Source organism: Protomyctophum bolini, assembly GCF_963924005.1.
Source record: "Protomyctophum bolini genome assembly, chromosome: 7".
NCBI lineage: Eukaryota > Metazoa > Chordata > Actinopteri > Myctophiformes > Myctophidae > Protomyctophum > Protomyctophum bolini.
In genome coordinates this window covers 25113827-25133207 of record NC_137868.1, presented here as the reverse complement: position 1 = coordinate 25133207, position 19381 = coordinate 25113827, and the positions used below count along the sequence as shown (strand labels likewise).

The 19381-nt window shown below is 41.3% G+C and overlaps 1 protein-coding gene across 1 annotated transcript in view; it reads left to right on the top strand.

Moving 5' to 3' along the window:
• Nucleotides 1-681: 681 nt before the first annotated feature.
• dek (DEK proto-oncogene) overlaps nucleotides 682-19381 on the top strand; it is a 35285-nt gene continuing 16585 nt past the window's right edge. The window contains exons 1-12 of the mRNA XM_080768258.1: nucleotides 682-1086; nucleotides 2417-2575; nucleotides 7516-7614; nucleotides 7772-7881; nucleotides 8743-8837; nucleotides 10366-10492; nucleotides 10831-11151; nucleotides 11825-11962; nucleotides 13017-13154; nucleotides 14559-14631; nucleotides 16023-16168; nucleotides 17210-17278. Of these exons, the coding sequence (XP_080624384.1) occupies nucleotides 852-1086; nucleotides 2417-2575; nucleotides 7516-7614; nucleotides 7772-7881; nucleotides 8743-8837; nucleotides 10366-10492; nucleotides 10831-11151; nucleotides 11825-11962; nucleotides 13017-13154; nucleotides 14559-14631; nucleotides 16023-16168; nucleotides 17210-17278 (1710 nt within the window). The 5' untranslated portion in view covers nucleotides 682-851. The remainder of the gene's footprint in view (nucleotides 1087-2416; nucleotides 2576-7515; nucleotides 7615-7771; nucleotides 7882-8742; nucleotides 8838-10365; nucleotides 10493-10830; nucleotides 11152-11824; nucleotides 11963-13016; nucleotides 13155-14558; nucleotides 14632-16022; nucleotides 16169-17209; nucleotides 17279-19381) is intronic.

Here is a 19381-nt window from a genome sequence, read left to right as displayed (position 1 = left end):
AAATCTCAATATCATAACGGATATTTCAGCCAGAACACACACAGTTCACAGTTCCATAAATAATATATTATACTTTATTTATTTGTGTTCATGGCATTTGTAATATAATCGTGCATACCATTTCATGTCATGTCATGTCACGTCATGACCACAAGGTGGCATTTTTGAATACCGTAGCCAAACTTCGTATTTAATAGGAAACTTTATTAACAGTTTTGTACAGTCTACAGAGCAGGTATGGTTTACTGGGTAGGATTGTGGATAACATGTAGACGAGTCCTGAGTCCAACAATATAAAAATAATATAGCTTTTGGAATAAAAATGATCTGATATGGTTATTTGTTCAAAATCACGGTGGTTCCAGCTACAGGTTATAATGCTGTAATGACGTGATTGATTGAAATATTTATTAACAGTTTGCAGAGCAATTCAAGCACAACTCAATACAAAGACTATTAACTGTGAGTGGACGACATAACAAACACTGCAGTGCTTACCCTCGACTGAGTTAATGACATGTTTGTTGTTGTTTTTCTTTTTCTGTGTTTGATGTGGGGGTTTGTTGTTTTTCTGTGTTTGATGTGGGGTTCAAGCCACTGGAGCTGGAGGTACAGTTGAGGTACTCTTGAGGACGACTTCCCACCTGCATCGCCACTTTTCACTTTTTTCATTCTGCCTTTAGCCTTGGTGAATCTGTCTCTCATGTTGGTCCACGTTGCTTTACACAATTCTGCTGGTGTCTCCAATGTTTTAGCTATCTCTTGCCATGATGTGTAGACCATGTGTTGGTCTTCATGTGAAACAGCCTTCATGGTGGGATTATAGAGATGCTCATAGCGCCTAACCTCCAATGCCAACAGCTCTTCGAATTGGTTCATTTTTCCTCCTTTTCCTCCTCTGCTTTTTATCTTTTCCCTCTATTCTACTCCTTTCTGTTCTCTATTCCATTCAGTGCCTTGACAATGCCCCTTTTGGCCCGCTTTCTGACTCGTCGCTTGAGGGTATGCGCGTGACATCATCATCATACCCTGCCTGCAAAACCATGGAGACCGCCCATCTAACTTCTAGACCAATCAGTGAACGAGGTGATAGTTTATCTCCGCGGAGAGTGTCGCGCTAAGGTGTGGCGGTGATAAGGATATTTATTGGATAAACTATTCATCTCAAACTGAAACCAGTCGCAAACAAGCCTTCCGTCTTAAACTTAAAAAAATACAATGCACATACGGGAAGAAAAAACAGAAACAACAAAACAAACTAGATAAAGTGCCCCTCGATCAGGGCACAAGGGCAATTCAACCACATTTTTTTCTGTACGAAATCTAACACTTAATCATGGTTCGTCTTAATCATGTGTTTTTGTATTGTCTTGTGCTTTCGTTTGAAATCAAATGTACCCATTCTGCATACTGTGAAATAAAAATTACAATCAAATCAATCAAGCAAATTCACCGGATTATAAAAGTGGGCGTTTGTTTTTGTGCTGACGTATTCAGCTCACAGTCCAATCGGTGGAGTGGACCCCACCGCAGTCACCGCCCACCGGTTGAACCGCCATTTGGAAAGCGCCGCAAACAGAAAAATACTAAACAATATACATAGTAGTACATGCGCGCACTTCTCTCTGGCTGGTACTAAAAGGTAAACTTTTAATGTGATTTTTTTTAAATTAACGCTAACTAATGATTTCGACATTTTGCAATCGCTTTTACACCGGGTTTGTTTTACACTGGTAACGCTTGTTAGTAAAAATCCCTCGCCTGCCTAGTTGCCAGGGTACTATAGCAACGTTAGCATGCTAATTTAGCACAAGCAGCACAATGAGCAGCTGCCTCCTGGAAAGTAACGTAGCTAACTGTTATTACTTTCCGGTGCGACTTAAGTTCCAGTTAATGTTACTTAATAGTTACACCATGTTAGTTCGTACGCGCAACACGGTTTGTAGCCTACCGCATTCTGTCTTAACTTGGTCCAATGGCGTGCTAACTTAACACAAGCTAATGTTATTGTGGTTTGAACCGCGTCTGGCGCGCGCCAGTCCATCGTCGCTGAACAGGGACGACAGAAGGATACGCGGCAAAATCAAAACTCTTTCAATATGCAAACCGTAGCCGTGGGGGCCTGTGTGCAAATCATTAATTCACACAAAACGTTTCGTTCTGTTTTATCTGGTTACTCAAAACGTTACCGCGTTGAACTTGGATGTTAAGTTGAGCGAGTCAGTCAATGAGTCGGGAATACATTGTTTACTTCCTTGCTTTGATTACATTATTAACACGTTTTCTGAAAGAAGTACAGTTCAATACAAGGTCTGCTAAGGGGATTTAGAAATGTTAGACTCCAGAAAACCTATTGGCTTGTTTCCATTGAAGTCCTTCATACGCAATTCATCGTCCTTCAATCCTACTGCTACAGGAAGAAGTTCTTCCGAAGAACTAAGCAGCGCCGACATGAGTGAGGACAGGGAGGACACAGAGACTGCTCCTCTGCAGTCAGAAGGAGATGCTGGTGAACCGATGGTCGAAGCGGAGGCAGACCAGCCGACCCCAAAGAAGGAGCGACCCAGAGCACACGGTACAGTACAAGCTGGTACCTTATTTGATTCCCTCTGCTCTAGCCGTGGGATCTAGGGCTACCTCTGCTCAGTACATATACACAGTAACGCACTGGACCAATGCTAGGTACACAGGTCCAGCGTTGGCCAGGGTGTTTTAGGGATGTTTTGGTGGTAACATAGCTCTTTTGAATGGGTTGTGGGGTCCACAATCGGTGGTGTCACGGTGATTTTTTTTTACTGGTACCACGGAACGTCACGCATGTGCGCGTCGCAGCATGCACATTGCACAGAGAGTTTTAAGGCCTATTCATAGTCTGGATTTTCGGTGGTGGTGAAGTGACCACCGGTCCGGTGGTGAGCTGACCACCGGAGCTGAAATAACGTTGAGCGGTGGTAAGTAAAAACGAAGAGAAGGGCTGGAGCGGTGGCGGTGGTTTGCTCTTCACTGCGGCTTGTGGCGTCATGTTGTAGTTCGGTGGTCACCTAACCACCGAAAATCCAGACTATGTATGAGCCTTTAGACACATAAACACAAAAGTAGACCTAAAATAGTCAGACATCTTTACTGCACACTAGCGAAACAAAAGTTTTCTTTGGATGGAGGAGGCATTCTTCTTGTAATCTTGTGTGCAGACTGCAGAGCAGCAGCAGTAGTAGCCTATTGGCTAATAATAGCCATAGCCTACTGCTGTAAGTGTGCATGCTTACCGTATAGGCTACGTGTGCTCAGGTATAAACAGTTAAAGCTGTTGTTATGCAAAATTGTAGCCATTTCGGCAGGGTGGCCTAGTGAAAATAGGAGGGGCCCGGGGCGAGAGCCAGTAAACCTAGACCACTCGTACTTGGTGCGTCTTGGAAAGTGGTGATGCGAGGTTGGTTAGGCACATCGTCTCTTGAATCCAGAGCCTTAGATATAGATAGCCCCTTTTGGGACCCTCTGTTACCTTTTCTGAATTTTGTACGGCAGTACCCTAGGGTCCCTGATCGGTTATTCCACTCTCCATAGGACGCAGATTTTCATACTCTCTGTTCACGGAGACCGGCTCGGTCGCTTGAGTGTTGGTGAGATGTTGCAAAGATGCATACAGCCTTAAAAGACCGCCGCAATGTGTGCAAAATGGCATTAACCGCCGTTGCCGTATTCTTTCAATCTTTTTTTGAAATTTTGCTTCGCTGATCTCCTCTCTTCCCTGACTTCCTTGTTGACTTCATATTGTACCGCCTCCCGAGCGGCGACTGGCTAGCTGCACGTCCTAGTTACTGCTGATTGGCCGACAACGTGCATGCAGGATATTTATAATGCTGTTTTGTCGTGGGAAGCGGAATATGGGAAGTGAGGAAGAGAATTTCAGCAAAGCAAAACTAAGATTTAAAATACTTAACGGCAACGCCGCTTCGCACACGTTTCCATTGTCTCCTAAAGCTGTTGTATGCATCTTTGAAACATCTCACCAACACTCAAGCGACCGAGCAGGTCTCCGTGAACAGATAGTATGAAAATCTGTGGAATAACCAATCAGGGACCCTAGGGTACTGGCATACAAAAATCAGAAAAGGTAACCGAGGGTCCCGAAAGGGGCTAAGATATAGACTGTTACGGAAACTGCTTTAGGGCCAGTCCAATGGTGGCTCTCCTACATAGACAGGGCTTAAAGTTCTCAGTCCTGGGGATCTCAAAGGGGTCATTTAATGAGATCTTTGCAGATTTGCAAAAACACTTTTTCAGTCTTGGGATTGTTTTTGGCTTTAAGCCCTGTACATAGACTTCTATTGAGCATGGGGACAACCAACTGGGACAAGTCCTGGACCGGAAGTGCATTGGACTCCGGCAACAGCCCAGCTTTAATGATCTTAAATCCCTTTATTCTAGATTGTTTGTACATTAAAGTACAAAAAATTGCACACATGCTTAAAATAGCTCTTATCTGCACCGCCCTCGTTGAAAACGATGTATTTTCAACTCCAGCTTGTCTCAGTTCAGGCTGCATGAACAGCGCTCGAGCGCTCTGTTTCTGCCCCCTCAACATCGTAACTCTTCTATTAGATGGATCTGCTTGAATCTAGAGGGACGCGCTCTAGCGTGCACGCGCGTGCACAGTTCCGTTCTGCCCCTGCGCGTGCATGTCAAAAAATTACTGGTACCACGGCGTGGTACTGTGTTCTACGAGCATGACAACATTGTCCACAATAATGCCCATCACCAGCACATTCTGACTCCAAGTCGCAGGAATTTATTCACACATGGCACTAAACTAAACTACAAATTTAAATGCAGACTAGGTCAGTCTTAGTCTTAGGTTAATTTGCAACACTAGATTGTTTTATATTCGGTTGAATTTAGAGTAGCAAATTTACCCTTCACTGACAGCCCATTGATCAAATTGAAATTTCCGATCTTAAACAATGTTAAACTCGCCAACATTGCAGCTGTAGGGCAAGCTTGAATGATCCTCTTTCAATCTGCAAAGCGTTTGTTTCTAAAAATCCACTGACTGTAGACATGCTTTGAGCTACTGTCTGTCAAGAAATTCCCCACAGGTGATTATTATTAAGTCTTGGCGCTTTACATTTTTTTTGCATTCCATTCTCACACACACACACACACACACACACACACACACACACACACACACACGGCATGTGAATCTCATCACTGAGGCTGATGATACACCCAGTTGTGGCGTTGTTGTTGTTCACGTGTGTGCACTGTGCACTATGCAGAAGCTATTTTTTTTATCGCGACGCAGATTCGCATTTGCGTCAACACCTGTGGAACATTACCAGCGCTCAGTGCTACAGTGAAACAACTGATCAACAGACAAAGATCGGATAGCGATTTAAAAAAACTAATGGTGGTGCTTCTCTTGTTGGAGCTCACTTCTGTTAGTCGTGGGTGCTCTTTATAGTCAGTTTGTTGTCTCAACTTGTCTGCACTGTTGTACGGTAGCTTCTGTTCACTGACTGTGTGCATACTGCAGTCTGCTGCGCTGAATGTCAGTTTTGTCTTTCTTTTCTTCCTTTTCTGATGGTGCATTCAACGTGCCTCGGAAACACAGAATAGGGTGAAATACAACATGAAAAAAACGGTGCGACCATGGATTTTACCGATGCAAGCACTCCGCGAATACATCGAGATTTCACCTGTCAATTGTATCCGCTACACAGTGAATGAACCATCGCACATGTCTGTATCGATTTATCGATGCGTATCGATTATTTTCCACATGCCTAACACGCACGCATTCATACACAGATGGCAGATGAAACCATGCAAGGCACCAAACTGCACATTGGGGAGCAATGGGCTATATGCATCAACTCTTCCGCATTCAGCTTGGCCGCCAACTCATTTATAGTAGACGTACGGTCGTGATTTTGTAGAAATCAAGTTGAGTTAAATTAGTTAAAAGCCGATTAAATCTAAAAAGAAACGGCAGTTGTTTTGTTGTCTCCCACCCACCCAGTCCACTGTCACTGCTCATGCACTGACCGACTGTCTCTCCCACCCATCCCCAAGAGGAATACATACTCTGCACTCTAAACTCTCTATCGCACATGTGCTGGCGTGCACAATATCTGTATCAGCTACCTCTCTTTCTCTCACACATGCACAGTGTTTCTGATATTTTACTCATGTATTTTGTAGGGAAGTGTAAAAGTGTCCAAAATGAAAATCGATTAGAATAATTCAATAACGATTAATCGTTCAAAAGCTTCAATTGTAGAAATGTTTTTTATTCTGTTATATCTATCCGCAAACATTGCCTCATTATCAATAAAACAAAAATCCACTGCAATAATGCATCCCACAGCCTGACACTTTGGTAGCCCTTACTTTTTTGAGTGGTGCAACCACTCCTACACAGCTATGTGTGTGTATCCCTGTGTCCGAGCGGAGCAAGGAAATGGCATATTGTCACCAATAAGTGTCACTGTTTTGCAGCCATAACACACAGAGGCCAGGGAGGAAAGCTTAACACACAGAGGCCAGGGAGGAGAGCTTGTACAGTATTGCACCAGTACAGTATTGCACCACTCATTTCAGACAGGTCTGACTCCCAGGCAGAGCTTTTTTTGCTACGTGACTTTGACATCTTTACTTTTCTTTAATACCAAGCAGCACAGGTTGCATTGATTGCTTGCAATAGCCTTGATTGGAGAGTGACGTTTGAAGGCAGCAGGTAGGCAACGCTCGTCCCCCCCTAGCAGCCTACTGGTACGCAGGAAAATGGCAGAGCGAGGCTCCTCCCTTCCACTAGCCATTACGGGTTCAAAGTCTTGGCCGGGATTGAACTGGGAACCTTGTGGTACCCATCATCCGCTCCACTGGCCAGTATACCCCTGAGCCACTACCGGCCCAGATCAGTGTTTATGGCTATGGTGTGGTCTGGCTGTTCTTTCTATTATATTTGTCTGGATCGTCAGTGCTCTACCCCCTCTATCCCTAAGGCCCCCTACACACTGTACGCCTTTTAAAGTTGTCGGGGAGTCATCAGGTCATTCATATGTATTTCATACCACAAGAGTCAGTCAGAGTTAATTTTGACGTCTCACGTAGGTGCAGGATCCATACATGTGCAAGTCTCTCTCTCGTTCGCGCTCTCTGCACACACGGGAAATACACAGGGCGAAACGAGAGTGACGCTAAATCTTTATTTTCATTAAATTCTGTCCCTCTGCGTGCGCACAGCCACACACGCATGCACGTCGTCCTAATGTTTGGCTGCAGCATAGATTCCCTCAAGGTTTTACCGATCTTGTGTCAGATCGGGGGTTTTGTCGACGAGTACCAAAAATGGTCCCCGACATGAGCATAATTGGAGCAAATATCGTTCAGTGTGTAGGGGCAATAAAGTCATTTTAAAACTAGCCAGGCATGCCATTATTATCTTACTCCTAGCACAAAGCAGGCACATGTCACATAAAGTGTCTTCTTTACCCCCCCCCCCCCCTGCAGCCATTGGTGAAGTTCTTGAGGGAAAGCGAATAAAGAAGACGGTTGAAAGACTTGATTTCCAAATCAGCATACCACAGGAGAAGGTAAAGGTTGAAAATGGTAAGCCCCTTAGTGATTCTGAATACTGAATTCTAAACACTATTCAAATGTCTTTATTGTTTGAGCTTGATTGATGTGATGCACTTTTACAAGATCAAGATTGAAAAGCATATTTAATCTTGTGTGTGTGAATGCTCTCTGATATCTGTTCTGTTAGGCGGAGGAGATAAATTTGGGGACATTCCATGGACTAAAGACCAGCTTTTAAAGATGAAAGCAGCTGAACTGAGACCTCTCCACATCATCCTTTTTGAAAGACCAGGAAAGGTACCGTAAATGCATCTGGGTACTGGGTAGGGGTGTGCGCGGATAATCGGTTAAATGGGGCTGCCCTAGGCTACTATCTGTTTTCAAAATAATATTCAGTGATTCTATGAAATATTTTTAATTGAGATGTGTATTTACTCCCCTACCCAGTGTTCTTATAATACAATGTATTGTATTTTTCCTGGAATGCAATTTTATTCAGTTAAGTTACTACTTCGTTCCTTTTGGGGTTAAAAAAATAATACATAGCTTTACTTAAAGGGACACTATTATTATTTTACTTTGTACAAAGAAAATTACTTTACCTGCATGTTAAGGCCCATGGCACTATTGGACACACTTTTCTGTAGTGTGGACAAATTCAAACATGCTAAATTAAACTTCATGGAGTTAACAGGGCCACCAGTCTTTCAAGGTCAGGCTGAGTCGGTAGTATAATACTCCAACACTTGGGCCTAAAATATAGGTTGCCATAATTGCATTCTTTCTGCAGTCACTTACACCAAAAAAAGAGGAAATCTAAGAAGATACTGTACTTTCAGGCAGTGACTCCAAAGCATAGACCATTAATTGACACAACTGATCATAGTGCTGTCAAAGAAGTCTATGCCACAACACCATCGTTCTTATAATGCGATGTATTGTATTTTTCAGACGGTTAAAATGCTTTTTAACGTGTGCAGCTGATCAGACATAATTCATAAGTCATTCAAACTCTCTGTAATTTTAAAGTGTTATTACTTTTCCAGTTATTATCATCCGCCAATATTCCAATTGTACAACTTGAAATGTAGCCTATATGCACACTGTTGCTCTTTGTCACTCTGTCTCTCTCTCCTGCCCGTTTTACATTTTCATTAGATGAGCACATTGAAGAGGAACATGCGACTATTTAATGGTTTTACTTTTGAGGTGGACAGTCAACCGTACATCAGAAGGCGAGAGAAAATGCTCAGGTAGGTTCCAATTCCGATCAGACATCTTAAGCAATCTGCATTGTACGATATGTGGCCCCTACAATAAAGAGGCCAAAAAAATGCACATGATGTTTGGAACGACACATCTGTGTGATAGGAACTTTTTACAGTACACTAACCACGGGTTACCAGGGGTTTTATAGAGCAGTGGTTTTCAACCCTTTTCATGTCAAGGAACATTATTTATTTGGCATTTTGAGCCACGGACCACCATTTGATGAGATTTATCCTCTCGAGACCCTAAAACTAAAGAATATTTTGGGTTTTTTGGATAAGATTTTGTCCACAATGCTAATTGTGTTGACTTATTGTAAATTATTTAATGCAGATGTTTAACAATAATGTAGAGTGTAAAATTATAGATCTATAAGGGTCCATTCCATAATTTAGCTGGGGACCACCTGGAACCCCCTCAAGGCCCACTGGTGGTCCCCGGACCACTGATTTAGAGTGGAGGGGGAAAAAGCAGACCAACACAGAGCCAAAGGTCATTTTTTGAAGTGGTTAAAAGTTAATGTGTGAAAATACACAATGAAAAAGATTAGGTGGAAACACACAAGTGTAAACAAACAAAACCATTAATTGACACAACTGATGATAGTGCTGTCAAAGAAGTCTATGCCACATCACCATTGTTCTTATAATTATAATACTATGTATTGTATTTTTCCTGGAATGCAATTTGAATTCTATTCAGTTAAGTTACTACTTCATTCGGGTTTAAAAAAATAATACATTTGTAGCTTTACTCCGAAAGGACAAATAAAGTATAAAGTATCTACTTAAAGGGACACTATTATTATTTTACTTTGTACATATGTTTTGAAAAGTGCTTTACCTGCATGTTAAGGCCCATGGCACTATTGGACACACTTTTCTGTAGTGTGGACAAATTCAAACATGCTAAATTAAACTTCATGGAGTTAACAGGGCCACCAGTCTTTCAAGGTCAGGCTGAGTCGGTAGTATAATACTCCAACACTTGGGCCTAAAATGTGCTACAAATATAGGTTGCCATAATTGCATTCTCTCTGCAGTCACTTACACCAAAAAAGAGGAAATCTAAGAAGATGACTCCAAAGCCAAGAACATTAATTGACACAACTGATAGTGCTGTCAAAGAAGTCTATGCCACACCACCATCGTTCTTATAATCTGGAATGCAATTTTAATTCTATTCAGTTGAGTTACTACTTCATTCACTTTGGGTTTAAAAAGAATACATTTGTAGCTTTACTTAAAGGGACACTTGAGTATTTTAGATATTATAATCGGTTTACTGTTGTGTGGAGTATAACAGCATGTGAATGCTTCTAGATGGAAAAGTCTTTGCTATATCCACAGCCCGCCACTGAAACAGAAATTGTGCTCTCCTATAGAAATTATGCTCTCATAGCAGGCATTAGTGAGGACAAATAAAGTCTGAAAACTTTCATCTTTAATTCATGCCTAGTACTTGAGAGCAACTTTGGGTGAAAATATAATATCTTGTTTATTTTTGGTGTAGATCCTTTAGCAGCACAAATCTGAAAGTCATCTGTAACGTGCTGGCCCTGAAGAAGGGAGGATCGAAGCCTGAATTAATTGACAGGATATTGACATTCTTAATCTCTCCCAGAAACCATGGAAAAAAGGTATGTTTTTCGCCCCAGAACATATTTTAGCATTTAAATTAGGTTGCTTGCCTGAACAACTGAGCTGGTGGGGAAAAAAACATAATCTTGTGAATTATTCTTTTACTTTGTACATATGTTTTGGAAAGTGCTTTACCTGCATTTTAAGGCCCATGGCACTATTGGACACACCTTTTCTGTAGTGCGGACAAATTCAAACATGCTAAATTAAACTTCATGGGGTTAACAGGGCCACCAGTCTTTCAAGGTCAGGCTGAGTCGGTAGTATAATACTCCAACACTTCAACCTAAAATGTGCTTTACAAATATAGGTTGCCATAATTGCATTCTTTCTGCAGTCACTTACAACAAAAAAGAGGAAATCTAAGAAGGTGCTTTCAGGCAGTGACTCCAAAGACAAGACCAAGAAAAAGAGAAAAACCAAGCCTAAGGGCACATCAGCCAGTCCTAAAAAGGCCAAATCTGCAAGCAAGTCCAAAGCCATCGTCATGGACTGGACAAGCAGTGACGAGTCCTCCTCCTCCTCTGATGATGATGATGATAAGGATGAGGCAGATGAAAAGATTGGGGTGACATTGGATGGCACAGACTCTGATTCAGAGAAGAAACTAATGGAAGAGAAAGACGAGTCTGATTCTGATGAGGAGGATGAAGCTGAGGTGAGTAATTGAGTTTGGTCAAGGATTCACCTTTTTGGCCACCAGAATCATCCAACGATTTGCCTACCACTTTCTCTGTTTTAAGTAGCTGGTAGAGTAAAAATGTTTTAACCAGGAATGCTTTACGTGCATGTAATGGCCATTGGCCGTTATTGGACACACTTTTTCCGTAGTGTGGACAAATACAACCATGCTAAATTAAGTGGAGTTAACAGGGCCACCAGTCTTTCAAGGTCAGACTGAGTCGGTAGTATAATACTCCAACACAAAACAATAGTGCTTAACAAATGAGACTTCCATTAAAAAAACAGGGGTACCCTTTTTTCTTTTTACTAGAACTACATCTAAGCAATTAGACCGATTCTAAAAACGCCTTCTAAAATCTTACGGTTTCTGAAAACCTTCAATAATAATGATGTTGCAACATGTATAGCAACAACTAATGAGAGGTACCTCTTGGATTCAAAGGTATAACAACATATTGGTTGCACCAGATCTAAATGGTTAAAGCACAAGTGTACAAATGCAGTCGGTAGTATAATATTCCAAAATCCAAATACAGTGTTTTGTTGCACTTTAAATAGTTCTCAATTTCAGGTTCTTGAGTACACTTTGACTGGCCATACACAAGATATTCATTTATCATCCTAACGTTAAACCTGGTGTGTATTAGTCTCCTGTGTCCAAGAAATCAACAACAGTCAAAAGGCAGAGGGAATCAGCAAAGAAGACGGGTCCTTCTAAAAAGAAGGCCAAGAGGGAGTTGTCGGACGAGTCAGAGGCTGGCACTGAAAGTGAACCTGAGGAGAAGGTAAGATGGTATTAAAAGGCGGTCTTGAAATTGTGTTGGCAAACACATTCATCATGCTAGGTACACCTAGCCTGGCTAATAAGCCAGACTCAAATCACACAGTCGTGTGGTATTTGAGTCTGGAGAGGCTGTGTATGGATCTTGTTTCCCGGGGGGGGTGGGTTCAAACATTTTCTCTTTGACGCAATTGGTCAGAGCTACTGTCAGTCAAAGGTCTCAAGCGTTGAAAGTCACTGTACCAAAGCCCGCCCATATTGCCTACCGTGTCCCGATTGGCCGCCCCAGTTCTCTGGTGTAGGAAATGGGCGTACAATTGAGCCTCTCCAGACCGTAATCCGCCGGCAGGCAAATATCTTTTTTGCCAACGGCTGATTCGGTCTGGCTTATTAGCCAGGCTAAGGTACACCGGTAGCCGGGCACACTAGACCGGTGCCCGGCTGTAGAGCAGAGTCTGTAACACCCATCTGTCTGAAAAGTGCTTTACCTGCATGTTAAGGCCCATGGCGTTATTGGACACACTTTTTCCGTAGTGTGGACAAATACAATCATGCTAAATTAAGTGGAGTTAACAGGGCCACCAGTCTTTCAAGGTCAGACTGAGTCGGTAGTATAATACTCCAACACAAAACAATAGTGCTTATTTGCTTAACAAATGAGACTTCCATTAAAAAAACAGGGGTAACCTTTTTTCTTTTTTCCAGAACTACATCTAAGCAATTAACCCATTTAAACTAGACCGATTCTAAAAACGCCTTCTAAAATCTTAAGGTTTCTGAAAACCTTCAATAATAATTATGTTGCAACATGTATAGCAACAACTAATGAGAGGTACCTCTTGGATTCAAAGGTATAACAACATATTGGTTGCACCAGATCTAAATGGTTAAAGCACAAGTGTACAAATACAGTCTGTAGTATAATATTCCAAATGCAGTGTTTTGTTGCACTTTAAATAGTTCTCAATTTCAGGTTCTTGAGTACACTTTGACTGGCCATACACAAGATAAATTAATTAATTTATCATCCTAACGTTAAACCTGGTGTGTATTATTAGTCTCCTGTGTCCAAGAAATCAACAACAGTCAAAAGGCAGAGGGCATCAGCAAAGAAGACGGGTCCTTCTAAAAAGAAGGCCAAGAGGGAGTTGTCGGACGAGTCAGAGGCTGGCACTGAAAGTGAACCTGAGGAGAAGGTAAAATGGTATTAAAAGGCGGTCTTGAAATTATGTTGGCAAACACATTCATCATGCTAGGTACACCGGTAGCCGGGCACACTAGACCGGTGCCCGGCTGTAGAGCAGAGTCTGTAACACCCATCTGTCTGAAAAGTGCTTTACCTGCATGTTAAGGCCCATTTGGCGCTATTGGACACACTTTTCTGTAGTGTGGACAAATTCAAACATGCTAAATTAAACCCCATGGAGTTAACAGGGCCACCAGTCTTTCAAGGTCAGGCTGAGTCGGTAGTATAATACTCCAACACTTGTGCTTTACAAATATAGGTTGCCATAATTGCATTCTTTCTGCAGTCACTTACACCAAAAAAGTCCCTTTTATGTCCGTGTATGGATATATCTGTATCTGTCCCTTTATGCCCGTATATGGAGTTCTTTGTTCTGTGTCAGGCATGCCCAAGTATTAAATATACACATGCAGAGACGTGGTGCATTTATAGATATGCATAGCACTTTCAAAATAAAAAGGTGAATGTATATTGGGCGTATGGGGTATGAGTTTGATTCACTTGAACACTTGGGTCATCTTCACATCAGAATGCTTTACTGCAATTAACACCCTGAGCACCATCCTATCAAATGGTAACGCTCGACACTCAGGACGGAGATTAATCACAGGACGGAACTTTATTGATATCATCATAACCGAGTGCATCGCTCCACAGGCTGGGAGTGTTGGGCAATGTCATTTCCGGTTGAGACTTCATCCAAAATGCCCCCCCCCCATTTTAGTGGATGAGACAGAAAATCTTAAAACATGAATAACTCGGCCCATCGCTAGTCGCGTAAAAATTCACTGTAGCTACATCCAAGATGGCGCCTGGTGCACCTTCAAATGTGCTCCGTTGCTGCAAATCACTGGGCTCTCTGATTTAATGGTCCTAAATACCCCTGGGCGTTCGGGGTGTTAAAACTAATCCTGCTGCGTATTGTCAGAAAATGTGCTTTGTTTGGCAGGTGTGTAGGCTCAATCGAAGCCTGAAGCGGAGTATAATTTCAACACCATAGATTTCACTTTGTAGTTTATGAATTGAACACATTGATAAAGTTCCCTGGCGTTTCCCTGATGCGGTTTGACACAGCCAGTGTGAAGGCAAACACAGCAAATTAAATATGCAAGAATGATGCAACTTCTCCGGCGAATCCCATCGAGTCTACCGTTGTAGAGGTGAGAATGCGACCTTAAAAGCACTTGTCGTTGCTCCTTGGAGTGTCATTTAACCTGGTGGTTCCCAAATCTTTTTAGCTCGAGAGTCGAGACGCAAAAGAGAACATTGACTCCCCGTGTTGAGCTTGTAGTTCTGTTATTTTCACTACTTAAAAGAAGCACTTTAATAAGCTTACTTGTTTTTTCTATTACAGCCCAAAAAGAAGACTGTAGATAAGAAAGCGACACCAGACAGTAGCAGTAACGGCAAGAAGACTACAAGTACAGGTACTAAAAACGGGTAACTGCATCCTGCCAAAGCCAGTCACTTGAGGAAACCATAATATAATGCTCTGAGTATTTAGGACTAATTGGGCTGGGGTGTAATGCTAAAACAGTTTGGTACATACCAGTGTTCAAGTCACAGTTAAATTCAATAATGGTACAGTAAGGGGAGGAAAAACACATGAAATGATTTAACGGTATCTTTTTTTATGAAATGGAAAATACAGATGAGAAGCAATTGTACAGAATCTAGGTTCATTATGTACCTGGTATATAATCCTAGTTCTTTGAGGAACTGGCCTACATTGTTCTAGCTGATCTAACTATTAATACCCTGTGGTTCTTCCTTACTCCTATCTCACACTTGTATGTCGAGAGTCTGCTTAATGCCTGCCTTAGATTGTAATTGTAGCCATAAGACTACAAAATTGCAGTAAAAAATTGCAGTTTATAACTTGTTGCATCGCAACCTGTAAGCTTGTATATCTGCTATTTTCCTGTGACTCGTGAGCTTGTAGAACAGCATTTTTTCTACAACACCATCATACAATGAAGTATAAATCAGAATTAATTTCTAATGTTTATGAACACTTAAATTTGTCTGTGAAATACAACCATGGAAAAGAGCAGGTTGAGAAGATGAAAGCAGTGTGCCAGTGTTTTTCAGTAACTCCACACATCCCACACTCTTCTGGCTCCCAAACTATGGAATGAACTCCCCATTCAATTAGAAGTGCAGAGTCACACCAAATCTTCTGCCGTAGTCTGAAGACTCACCTCTTTAGACTACACCTTAGCCCGTGGCACTTGACATAACCTCTGACTATGCAGGCGTATGCAGCTGCATTGTAGACAAGCTACTAACGACAGAGAAAGTGATTGCATTAAGGAGCCAGTGGTACAAAGTGCATTGGTCACTAGACTGGCTATAGAGCGCCGCAGTCCCCGCCCCCTTTCAGAAAAGCGAGTGGCCCAGGAAGTGGAAGCCCCATGCATTCTCCCATCGGCACTTTTAATATAATTTATTTAAAGACGGTTACGCCGCGGACAAAGCCAATTCGGATCGTGACGAATCATGACAATGAACACAATATTTTGGGACGATCAAATCATTAGAAAGAAGAAAAGAAAGTCAGGAGACAACACTATTTGTTTTATTTTTCGTCTTATAAATTATTTGATCGGCCCAAAATATTGTGTTCATTGTCATGATTCGTCACGATCCGAATTGGCTTTGTCCGCGGCGTAACCGTCTTTAAATAAATTATATTAAAAGTGCCGATGGGAGAATGCATGGGGCTTCCACTTCCTGGGCCACTCGCTTTTCTGAAAGGGGGCGGGACTGTGGCGCTCTATTACAGTGGTTTCACTCTAATTTATTACTTCTATAACAGTGACAGAGGACAGTTCAGATGATGATAAGCCATTGATTAAAATGGTAAAGAAGACCCCGTCTGATGAGCAGCTGAAGGAGACGGTCCAGAATTTACTGAAGGAAGTTAATCAGGAGGAGACTACCATGAAACAGATCTGCCAGAGGGTAAGTATTACTCGAGGCCCCAGCTTACCGGGTATTTCACACTGGCTGGGGGCGTAGGCAGACCCGAGGCAGTGTAAAATACCCGGTAACCTGAGACCTCTCGTGGCTTATTGCTTTTCTAAAACGGTTACAAACATATAGCAATATTAACCTAATAAAACTATTGAATTCACAAAAGTAGCTACGCTTTGCACCACCAGAGCGAGACACATAACTTCATTGTTGTGCTCGGCAAGTCGCTATGTGACGGGAGAATAGAGCTTGATGTTTTTATGGGGCTGCCTGGAGCCACACATTCACAGTCCTATGAGCTGGGCGGTGCTTAGACGCCCACACGGCATGCGTTTGTAAATCAATCAAGTGCTCCCCTTCCCCAGTTCAGCTGCAGGATGATACAAAGTGATTGAAGGAGTGGGTCATCGGTGAAATTTACACCGGTCACGTGACTGTAACCAGCCAATCCGAATGAAGTATTGGGACTACCCGTTTTATAATTCTAATTTGTCTAGGTCTAGGACTTTGCTAAATTTAGTATACATGCTCAATTCACAACTTCAAGTGAGTTAACTCCTTGAAACCAGAGAACGCCTTTGCGCAGGTAGCCAGGGACGAGATCCCGAGATTTGATTACTTCGCCTTTATCCAGAGTTTAAAAATATATTTTCAGCTGATTTTATCATTGTTGTTAACACCTGCTAGCCTCCATGGAAGAAACGGGCAAAATACGTAATCGTCCTTTCACACACATGTGCATGCAGACTTTACTAACAGAGTGGATCAAAATGCGATATTCGGGGCTTGATTAGATCTTAATTTGACATTGCACGATGAAAAACTGATCCGCTGGAAACAACAGATCTCTGTGACTGGCACGGACTAGCAGACTTTTACTTCTGGTTCAAACAGAAGTAAACAACTGCTTCTGATTTATCTGGCACTTTCTGACCTACCGCCCCCTACAGTACCGGTGTTTAGGGAGTTAAGCTAAACTGTCATTCAAAATGAAACATTTGTGTTGAATTTGAATGATGTCTGTTTTAGGTATATGACACGTACCCAGACCTTGACCTAACCTGTCGAAAGGACTATATCAAACAGACAGTCAAAATGGTGAGTACAGTATTTCTGCTTTTACTGAAAAAAAGCCAGGGAGTAATGTAGAAAAGATTTAAGAAAATTAGGTAAATGTTTCATGTAGTCGATCCTTTCATTATTTTTATATTCAATGCTAAATATTGGAGTTTGAGTGTAACACTGAAATTCATATTTATTTTTTCTCTTTCTCCTATAGTTAATCAGTTAAAAATATACTGAAGGATCACAACAGCCGAACTGTGTGAGGGAATGTTTGGCCCTGCTTTCCACCAGTCACTGAATCAATATATATCCAGAAAATGCATTAGACTGCCATTGTTTTTCCATTGCAGAGTATTGTGATCACCACTTCCTCTTGTAATATTTACGTCAATTAGGTAGTGGGGGAAATTACCTGGTTCGAAGTTGTTATCCCCACCTGGCTCCTTTTTGAAAAGCCCTGCCTATGTCACCTTACTTTGCCGGTACTTTCTAGTTACAGTTGTAAATGGATTCAAGACTCATTGCATTTACACTTTATTAATGCATCTCTGACCACTTCTGTGTGTAGAGGATGATGAGATCTTCAATCTGTCTTGGTGCATTGTCACCTTGATTTGATGCAATTTGTCTATGAAATTACAATCGACATACCCTAAGATACGTATAATGCCAGATGTAATGGGGAAGCCTAGAATGCAGGTAGAGGATTAACCAGAAAATGTTTGAAGCTACAGAATAACCTTTGCATGCGTTATATATTTTGATATAACGTTAAAAAAAATTGCCTCAGTGTTTTAACATGTTTTGCAGAACTCTGTTCCATTGTGTCACTGGTTTGCAGAAAGTTTTGTTTAGCATTGTAAAAGTTACATTACGGCATGCTGTAGTGTAGTTGTAGACAGCCAGCTAGAGGATCTGTAGATTTATAGGATGTCAAAAAGAGTACAAATTCAGCTTATGGTCAAATCTAAGGTCAAGTTTTAACAATTTTATAAACTAGTCCCTTACAATTAGCTGTGGTTGAGTTTGTCACAGACAACTTGTAAAACAGTTCTCGTTAATTATTTTCTGTTAAATTACTGGAGAAAATGCCCTATTTCTTTATCTGTGTATCCCCTTTTTCATGCATACTTGAGAGTAATTACGAAATGTCATTTCCAGACACAATTAGAATGTGATGTTTTGCAGGTCAAAAATTTGTATTTGTTTTTGTTCTTAAATATTCATGTCTTAACCGCTCAGTGCAGTGTTTGCCAAATCTGTTCCCTGGTTCTAAATTGCAATTACGATGTTATGTTTTTTTATATATTGTATGTAAATCTGTACATGTTTCTGATTTGTTAAAGCTATTTTTGATTAACACATTGCATCCCATTATTTTGTTATTGCTTAAATTGGAAGGACTTTGATTAGTTACATTGTCTTTAGCTGCAACACTCAATTTTCTGGTTTGTTTTTGCCAATTTTAAAAGAAAATGCATTTACTTATGCCAGAATACAAAATTCACTTTTAAACTTTACCTTTTTTTTTTTAAACAAATGCCTGTGTATATGTCTGAAAATCTACAATAAAGTCACTTTCTGTACAAAGACTTAACTCCCAACAAACAAAAGGGCATACTTTATCCCTATCTTCAGGACAATTTGCAACTGCAGTTTTCATATTTATTTATTTGAATGCGTTTACATGGTCCCCTTTTCCTTTTTATGTAGGCACTGAAAGTGTCTTATTCATCAGCCTTAAATCACATAATGACATGGTCATCTGGTTGATGGGTGGTGGTCTGGTGAAATAGTGCCTCACAGTATATATGCCAGCAAGCATAGGACCGTTTGTTAATTTATTGGTCATTTCTAAATACTAAAGTGTCCCACACTCCGGTCACACTACCTGTTTTCCTGTTATTCCTCTTAACATGCAACACATTTTCACACAACATTCTAAATGCATTCAAACTTTACTTCCTGTAGTTGCAGTGTTTGTAATTCTATCCATGGCCGTATTAACCCTGTGCAGCTCAAGTTGAAGCCTTGCCTATTTCACCTTAATCTACAAATGTTTATCTGTTCTTAAGAGTTGTAAATGGATTCAAGACTCATTGCATTCACACTATTAATGCAATTCTGACCACTTCT